This window comes from Ictidomys tridecemlineatus, chromosome 5, assembly GCF_052094955.1.
Source record: "Ictidomys tridecemlineatus isolate mIctTri1 chromosome 5, mIctTri1.hap1, whole genome shotgun sequence".
In the NCBI taxonomy this organism is placed as follows: domain Eukaryota; kingdom Metazoa; phylum Chordata; class Mammalia; order Rodentia; family Sciuridae; genus Ictidomys; species Ictidomys tridecemlineatus.
The window spans coordinates 35,669,846-35,679,313 of record NC_135481.1 but is presented as its reverse complement, the minus strand read 5'-3'; the positions used below and the strand labels follow the sequence as shown (position 1 = coordinate 35,679,313).

Genomic DNA, 9,468 nt, shown 5'->3' with positions numbered 1-9,468 from the left:
GTATAGAACACTTTCCCTGGTTCTGGTTAAAAAAATGAGGTCTTTCCCTCAGTGGACCTCCAGTGCATCTCAGTGAAAGTACAAGCTGTATCCCACAGGTTGGGCATGTAGTCAGTGCCACAGAGAGGGTTCTTCGAGGGTTGCAGCTCTGGGGAAAGTCCTCTGGAAGAGATAAGATTGGTAGTGTGGCTGAAACAGGGAGGAATGAAGTCCTGACAATGCCCTCAAAGGAGTACTTTATAGCCGGGCTTGCCAGGAAGGGGGCTCCCTCCCAGAGAGTTAACCCTCACTGTGTCCCTGAGAGGGGAGACCTTGAAGGAGCTTGAGTTTGTGTCTCAACTCTTCTTCAAATAGAAGCAGCAGTGCAGTTAAAAAGAAAGGTTCTCACAATTTCTATTTCTTTATAATGATGTATCAGGTCCATGGGATAAATCAGGCCCATAGTATGATGCACGAATTCATTCACTTATGCCTTGATGAGAGACTCTGCTGGGCACAGGGGACAAGGTGCCAACATGGATACTGCCATCAGTATAGCGACTGTTTCTCTAGATTTACTGTATAAGAATCTCGGGACTGGCCCAGAGAATCTACATTCTCAATAGCTCCCCAAATTCCTGGTGCCCATTTTTCCTCAGCTAGCGTTTGAGCATGCCGGTTTGCTGGCTTTAACTCGGTAGGCTGCTTTCAGGGCAGCAAAGTCTGAGCCAAGCAGAAGAACAGTGCAGACAGAGGCAGGGGGCCTCGCGGATCTCTCCAGCTGGTGGTTCTGAGGGAGCTGGCAGCTCCGCCCCTGCACGCCAGCCCCGCCCCTGCTGTCAAGAACGAGAGGGCTCCGCCCCCGGCCGACGCGCGCCGCCGAGCCCAGGCCCCACCTCCCACTTCTAACCCCGGACCCTCTGCAGGGCAAAGACCAGAACCATCCACAGGACCCGTACAGCCACAGGCCCTGCAGACTCCAGTACCACACGGGAGCTAGAGAGTGACATGGCGACGGCGGCCCAGCCCGAGAACCTCTCCCTTGTTGTGCACGGACCTGGGGACATTCGCTTGGTAAAAGAGGAAGGAGGGTGGGAAGCCTACTCGACCCTTCCTCACTCCTCTCTGAGCCCAGCAGGTCCCAGCTCTCCAGTTCCAGCCTAGCAAAGACCCCTCACCTTAGGTGTTTGTTGAGCTGGTTACCACAGGGGTTAAAGTGGGGGTGGGGGTGGGGGTGGGGGTGGGGTAGGTAGTGATTAGTAGTTAACGATTATCATTAAGGCAGGAATATTGTCTGTGCCTCTCTGAACTTAGCCCCGTGACTGGCACGTGGCCTATATCCAGGACTGTTGCAAATGAATTGAAGCCTTTCCCCTCCTTTGCCAGCTGCAGATTCATTGCACTTTTCCAGCTGCAGATTCATAGCCCAGACTCTTGCCATTGCACTTTTCAGAAGAGATGCAAGAATGCTGCCTGGATTAGGACCTGCCCAGAACTGCTCTTCTGGGTAGAGCACAGGGTAGAAAGAGAAGATAGACAACACTAAAAACGAGTGAAACTTCAATTTACTCTCCTTTGTGTGGGACTGATAAAAACCTCCCCTGCAAGGTAATTATGATCTTGAGAATACCCAGCACTTATTAAGTGTTCAGAAAATGATAGCTTTGGCTGGCAATGTAGATAATCACGCTTAGTTCGTTTTCCAGTGATTTGCCTCTTTGATCTGGTTCCCTTGACCTTTTAGGAACTTTCTGTATACATCTGTTCTTTACACCCTGACTTCTGCCCTCTGCTAAGGGGACCAAAGTTCAGGGAGCTGCTGAATCAGCCCAGTGGTCATGCCACAGTTCCATTGACAAGTCCATTTCAAATGGCCTGGGATGGCATTTGGCATGTGGACAGGTATCAGCCATCTTTATTGCTCCTAAGCACTTTCTTCCCTTCAAAGAACATGCACCAGGATCTAAATTGGAGAGACTCAGAAGATTATCAAGATTAATAGTAATTGACAGTTTAAGAATCTGTGATGGTCTCTCTAAAGAATGCAAACAGACTGAGTTTGGTGGCAATTTTGTTCAAGACTCCCTTTAATACCCTGTATATCTCCCTTCTATCTGTGTAAGAATCCTTATCTGAAGGATTCTCTCCATTTCCTCCGTTGAAGAAAGTGCCTCCCCAAGTTGATAGGCTTGGTTAGTTAACAGAGCCAAGACAAGAATTCAGATGTTCAAACTCCCATTCTAATGCTGTTTCCTCTCATTTTGTAGTCTCCATCCAAGGTCCTGAATTAAAGTGACACTATTACTGTTTATTACAATAAATGCCTCATCAGGCATTATGAGGAAGGGAAATTGGTACTACTTTATATTGCTTATAGAGTGATTTCAAATGCCGTCCTTCAAACATTTATAAGAGGTTACCTTCCATGTGCCAGGCACTGGACCAGAACGCTGGAGGAAGAAAGCTCCCAAGTTTACTGAGGGAGACAGATATGAAGTAAACTTTTGAAGTAAACAATGTAGCAATGTGAGGGCTTTGATGATCATGGCAATGAGTAAAGGTCTCACTGAGAGTGGCCTTTAGCCCTTGGCCCTCTATCTGTTCAGAGCCTGCTTGAGGCCATGCACCTAATAAGTAGAAGCCCTAGAATTACAACTCCAGGTTCTGCTTTGCCTTCACTCCTAAACTCATGCTTTCCCACTTCTCAGGCAGACTACCCCCCTTTAAGAGGGAGCTCACCTTAAATTTCCTCCATTGGTTTTGCATTAGGACCCATTCTGATTAGAATGGGGATTGGGTTGAGGTGACTGTGTTCTAACGGCTCTAAAAAACATGAGAATTTTATGTGCAGTTGTGGGACTGGTACACAGTAAAAGTGTTCAGGGGCATAACCAGGAGGACTCCCAGGTTTAGTTTTAAGACTTGTAGGTGCGTGAATAATTTACTAGTCAGAAGAATAGATTAAAATAATGAGATTAGCTTTGAAAATTTGAGTTTAAGATGTTTCCATGACAGATTACAGGTTAACTTTGAGTGGTTCCCTTGGATACAGGAATGCACCTGGATTGGTGATGTAGTCATTTGTTTCTCTACTGAGCATACTGCACCCATTCCCCAGGAGACATTTGGAAATGTATCAGGGAGTTTGGTTGTCACAATGATTGAGGGCAACAGCTGATAGATTTTATTGGAGTTTATTGAATTCACTGTCCTGCACAATAAAGAATTGTCCTGTCCTAAATAGTGCTCTATTAGGAAATTGGGGATGGCTGAACAGAACATGTATAAGCAGAACATGTAGGGGGAGAAGGAAAGAAGCAGGAGACATTACCCTGGAGAAATACCCAATACTGGAGGGAAAGGGACATAAAGGTTGTCAGCAAAAACTAAACAGAGGCCCGTGCCTCCTCAGGGGTGACTACAACACACCCCTGAGGACAGGCTTTCTGGGCCCTTGTACTCCTTCCCAAGCATAGTTTCTTCCTGTTTCCTCCATAAGGCTCCTTCCCCCCAGTAAAGTATTTCTGCCTATCCACCCTCTTCCTTGAGGTGAATAGGCTCAGTGATCTGGGATTGGATTGATAGCGCCAGTAGTGAACCAGAGATAGAGACAGAAAGAAACATCATGGGGAATCTTTGAGGGCAAGAGACCTGTTCTCTCTATAGAAGAACTCAGGATTTCCTGAGCCTAATAATAGAGTAAGTCATTAGTGGCATTTGAAAAGCCATAGGCTAGGTTGAATATGAATTACAGAAGAGAAGACTGGGAAGGGGGAAGAATTGGAATGTCCCTCACCCCCAGCATGTTTTTTTTTTTTTTTTTCCTTGAGTACTGAGGATTAAACTCAGGGCTACTGCATGAGTACTAGGGCAGCTGAGTTACATCCCCAGACCCTTTTTAAAAATTTTATTTTGAGAGAAATTCTCACTAAGTTGCCCAGGCCGGCCTTGAATTTGGGATTTAGAAGAGATCCCAAAAGCCTTCTCAGTAACTGGGATTATAGGTGTGCACCAACATGCCCAGCTGTTTTGCCTTTTTGGGATAAGACCACCAAACAATAGATTTAAAACTCTTTCACTCTGGGGAATTGAGGCCCGGTGCCCATTTAGGTGGATCAAGGGTTGGTCACCTGATAAAAATGATCCTTGCCTCAAGAACTCATGTAAAGGGAGTTGTTTGGGGAAATTTCTATTCCAAAAACCTAAAGCAGGATTCTGCAGGGTTCTGAAGCAGGAAGGAAGGCTCAGCTTTTGCCAGTGCTGCCTTCCTGCTTCATGTAAAACCAGGAACCTGCCCATTCAGGGGGGTGGTTCTGTGGGAAAATGTGACCTGGGCCACTTCACTCTATCTAGTAGAAACAAAACCTTAACCCAGAATCCCTCTTGCCTGTGGAGAAGATATGACTCCCTTTTTTTTCTTGATGCAGTAGGGAGCTGCAGGAAACAAATTTGCCTGCTAGTTGGTTAGTGGTAACAGCAAAGAGGGAGCATTATAAGTTGTGTGTTAAATCAGAGAGAGAGAGAAAGGGAGGGAGGGAGGACATAAACATACTGAGAGATTGGCTGTAGTCTTTCATAATGAGGAAAATGAAACAAAATCTGAGATTTAAAACCTTCTGCTTCCCCTCCCCATTTTAAATAGAGAAAGTTTAAGGCTTCCAGAGAGTAGGAGGGAGAGGTGTGGAAACATTCATAAAGAAGCAAACAGCCAACGGCTGGGGTTGTGGCTCAGCAGTAGAGCGCTCACCGAGTGCGTGTGAGGCCCTGGGTTCGATCCTCAGCACCACATAAAAATACATAAATAAAACAAAGGTATTGTGACCAACTTCAACTAAAAAATAAATATTAAAAAAAGAAGCAAACATCCAATCAGCAAACAATATCAGTTTGCTGAGGTCTTTAAATGGAAACAATAATAAGGTCAAAGCTAAGGTGAGGGATCAGAGTGGGATTTAGTTCTAGCTCTATTGCTGCAAGTTGTGTGATTGGACAAAGTATTTTCTGCTTCAATTTCTCCATCTTGAAAAGGGGATAATAGTAGTATTCATCTTTTGGTTGTGTGAGTTCAATGGCATCATGAATGTGAAAGGCCCAGAACAGCATCTAGCACATTACCAAGAGTATATGCTAACTGTGGAGTTAGGCAGGCAGCAGGCTAGAGGCATTCAAACGAAGATGATTTTTAGCCAAATTATTTTAATGTGGGCGGGGCAATTACTTCATATTCAACTGTTAATAGTTTATGATTATTTGGTCAGTCTAGAGAAATTTAGAAATTGCTTTTTTAAAATTTATTTTTATATTTTATTTTTAGGTGGACACAATATGTTTTTTTTTAAGATGTGAAACTTTTTAAAAAATATCTATTATTTTTTAGTTGGACACAATATCTTTATTTATTTATTTTTATGTGGTGCTGAGGATCGAACCCAGGCCCCGCACATGCTAGGCGAGTGCTCTACCACTGAGCCACAACCCCAGCCCCTGGACACAATATCTTTATTTATTTTTTTTATGCAGTGCTGAGAATAGAACCCAGTGCCTCATGCATGCTAGGTGAGCACTCTATCCACTGAGCTACAGCCCCAGCCCCTAGAAAGTGCTTTTTATTGGGAAGTGAATTACTAATTCATGAAGCTGGGATATAAAACATTCAAATTAGTTTTTCTGTGCAGAATCTTTGTTTGGTGGTGGTAGGTAGGCTTTTTTTTATTTGTTTGTTTGCTTTTGGTACTGGGGATTGAACCCAGAGATGCTTTACAGATGAGTTATATATATATTTAAATTTTTACATTTTGAGACAGGGTTTCACTGAGTTGCTGAGACTGGCCTCAAATTTGTGATCCTTCTATTTCAGCCTCCTGAGTTGTTGGGATTACAGGTGTGTGCCACCATGGCCAGCAAATGTGCTATAATTTTAATGCTCTAGGGTTTGCTAGAATGGTAAGGAAACTAACAAAAGGGGTTTAACATTTTGAGTGCCTACTACATTCTGTGCATGTCCTGGGACTTTAATACACTTTAATACAGTGCTTCATGAATTTCTATGATGAAAGGTTCAATTTTATTTGTATTTCCAGTTAACCATGGATTAATACTTGCATTGGCTGCACTTGGATGTAGTGTAGTATCAGACTGCTATAACCATTTTTGAGCGTACCTCTCCACTTCTTTATGTATTGCATAAATAAATAACAGTTCATCATAAGTAACAGTTCATGGACCACTTCTAAGTGCATGTTATATCCCTTCTTCCTGAAAATCAGCTTTTCTTCAATTTCAGGCATGAACATCTGGACAGGGAGAAGAATGGGAATAAAACAATTTCCCCATTCCAGGGACCTGAGCACCCTGGAGGGGAAGTAGTCAGATTTTTGTTTTATGATTAGTTATATGAATAGATGGCAGGGTAAAGGAAAAATAATTATGAGTTGATATTGTTTAATTATAACAGAGAAAATAATGCATCAACATCAAATTTACAGATTAATCAGAGTTATTGAAGATATTTCTTGAGATTTTGCTCTTTGAGGAAATGTAATATACTCCATGTCAATAGTTTTAAAAAACTGTATCTAATACAACACATTAAAAGTGTCCTATCCTTGCCACTTATGCTTTACTGTTAGGACTTTTGAATGAGGAGAATGGGAATACTTCTAGGCATCATGTGTCTTTTTTTCCTTGCGGTGCTGGGGATCAAACACAGGATCTTCATGCATGCTAGGCAAGTACTCTGCCACTGAGCTATATCTCTAATCCTTACATCATGTCTCTTTTCCTGATTAGTTTTGCAATTAGTGGATAGCCAGCTACTTCTATATAAACAGATTAAAGGGCACTGATAGTCCTAATGAGCAGTTGAGAGATCACCTGGAGGGAGAAGAAACAGGCTGCTTAACCCTTTAGTATCTGAACTAATCTTATCAGTCAGAGGTAATTTCCAGTGATAACATAATCCCAAACTCCTTCAGTAACAGGGGAGTTAAGTAGTAGCAAATAGCCCAAAGAAATCCCCTCTCTTTATCTAAATTGTTTCAACAATAAAACCAGATAAACAATTTCAAATTCAAAAGAGGAAAATAAGTTCGGCAAATTGCCATCTCTGTCAGCTGTTATGAAAAAGCAATGCCTTTGTCTGTAAAAGGCCAGGAGACACAAAGCTAACATTTTTCCCCTCAAAGCAGCAGGAGCAGTAAACAACGTCAGTAATAGGATTTTAACATTTTGTAAAAGTAACTCTATTCTTAGGGGAGAAACTAGAGATATGGGTGTGGGGGAGATTTCTAAAATTGCATGACAAATTAAGAAGAAGAAATAGATACATATATGCAGTATTGGCATCCAATTTAGAAGTCTCTGAGCATGGATATTAAAGCTGGAAATTTCCCCCAAACCAGATTTTTTTTTTGCTGCCATATATTTATTAATCTATTTATTTTTAAAAGTTTTTATTCTAATTTGTTATATATGACAGCAGAATACATTACAATTCATATTACATATATAGAGCACACTTTTTCATATTTATGCATGTATATACAAAGTATATTTATACCATTCGTGTCTTCTTCATATATTTTCTTAGGGTAGTGATGTTCATCTCATTCCACCATCTTATTTTTACCCCCTTGCTTCTTCCCTTGCCTTTTCTCTATCTGGAGTTTGTCTAATCTTCCCATGTTCCCCCTCTCAACCCCGCTGTGAATCAGCCTCCTTATATCAGAGAAAACATTCAACATTTGTTTTTTTGGGATTGGCTAACTTAACTTAGCATTATATTCTCCAATTCCATCCATTTACCTGCAAATGCCATGATTTTATTGCTGAGTAATATTCCATTGTGTATATATACCACATTTTCTTTATCCATTCATTTACTGAAGGGCATCTAGGTTGGCTCCACAGTTTAGCTATTGTGAATTGTGCTGCTATAAACATTGATGTGGCTGTGTCCCTATAGTATGCTGTTTTTAAGTCCTTTGGGTATAGACTGAGGAGTGGGATAGCTGGGTCAAATGGTGATTTCATTTTCAGTTTTTCAAGGAATCTCCATACTGCTTTCTATATTGGCTGCACCTATTTGCAGTACCACCAGCAATGTATGAGTGTGCCTTTCCCCCCACATCCTGGCCCACTCTTATTGTTGTTTGTATTCTTTATAGCTGCCATTCTGACAGGAGTTAGATGAAATCTTAGAGTAGTTTTGATTTGCATTTTTCTAATTGATAGAGATGTTAAACATTTTTTCATATATTTGTTGATTGATTATATATCTTCTTCTGAGAAGTGTCTGTTCAGTTCCTTGGCCCATTTATTGATTGTGTTATTTGGTTTTTTGGTGTTTAGTTTTTTGAGTTCTTTATATATTCTAGAGATTAATGCTCTATTTGATGTGTGAGGGGTAAAGATTTGCTCCCAAGATGTAGGCTTTTTAATCACCTCACTGATTGTTTCTGTTGCTGAGAAAAGCTTTTTAGTTTGAATCCACCCCATTTATTAATTCTTGATTTTAATTCTTGTGCTATAGAAGTCTTGTTAAGGAAGTAGGGGCCTAATCCGATATGATGGAGATTTGGACCTACTTTTACCCTGTTAAGACGTAGGGTCTCTGGTTTAATTCCTAGGTCCTTGATCCACTTTGAGTTGAGTCTAAAACCAGATTTAATTTTTTTTTTTTTTTTTTTTTTAGTTGTAGATGGACTCAATACTTTTATTTATTTATTTATTTTTATGTGGTGCTGAGGATCAAACCCTGGATCTCACACATGCTAGGCAAGTGCTGTGCCATTGAGCTGCAGCCTCAGCCCCTCAACCAGATTTACACAAAAAAAACATTGATAACTGGGGAAAATATGCTCAAATTTTGCAAACTGATGTTCACTTCAACAACTTAAAAAACAGATGCTGAATAAATGTGTCTCTAAAAAAAAAAGTAAAAAACATATAAATATTCAATTACAAAGACCTGAGTACAGTAAGTACTTAATAAATGTTTTAATAGACCAGAGCATCCAACAGAGCTCAGAGATTTCATATTTTTGCTTAAGATAAAGATCCTCAAAAGAAATTAATGGTTATGATCTTATATATTTAATTAGAAGGAAATTTTTACACGTTTATCACTGCTGAGAAGTAAATAGTTCCTTAACTATCCTGTGTGGATTCAGTGCTAGGTGGAAGGAAGTTTCAAGAAGTAGTTACCTTACTAGTCTGGTATGACAGGGAAGGTTTCTTTTAGAGATGATGACTGAGCACCAGTTCTAGGAATACAACTGCCTATTGGACAGACCCATTTGGATGTCCCTAGACCCCTCATTTCAACACATCCAAACCTAAGTCTCCCTGAGTTCCCACAGGAATTGGGATGCCTCACTTTCAATTGCTTCACTTCCTATGTCCTGTGAGATCTTGAAGGAGAGGGAAAAAAGGCTCCCTTGTGAGGGTGACCCAGTGTAGGGTTTGGCAAGGTTGGAGGTAAGATGGAGA

The 9,468-nt window shown here is 41.1% G+C and overlaps 1 protein-coding gene across 7 annotated transcripts in view; it reads left to right on the top strand.

Annotated features, from left to right (window-relative positions):
* The first annotated feature begins 839 nt into the window (after positions 1-839).
* Sord (sorbitol dehydrogenase) overlaps positions 840-9,468 on the top strand; it is a 58,217-nt gene continuing 49,588 nt past the window's right edge. For 3 of the 7 annotated variants that reach the window (XM_078049682.1, XM_021726509.3, XM_040274755.2), the window contains exon 1: positions 841-1,053. In XM_078049682.1, the coding sequence (XP_077905808.1) occupies positions 988-1,053 (66 nt within the window). In that variant the 5' untranslated portion in view covers positions 841-987. Of the gene's footprint in view, positions 1,054-1,432; positions 1,588-9,468 lie in introns of all 7 variants that reach the window. The other 4 variants (XM_078049681.1, XM_021726505.3, XM_021726511.3 and 1 more) reach the window with 3 other exon arrangements.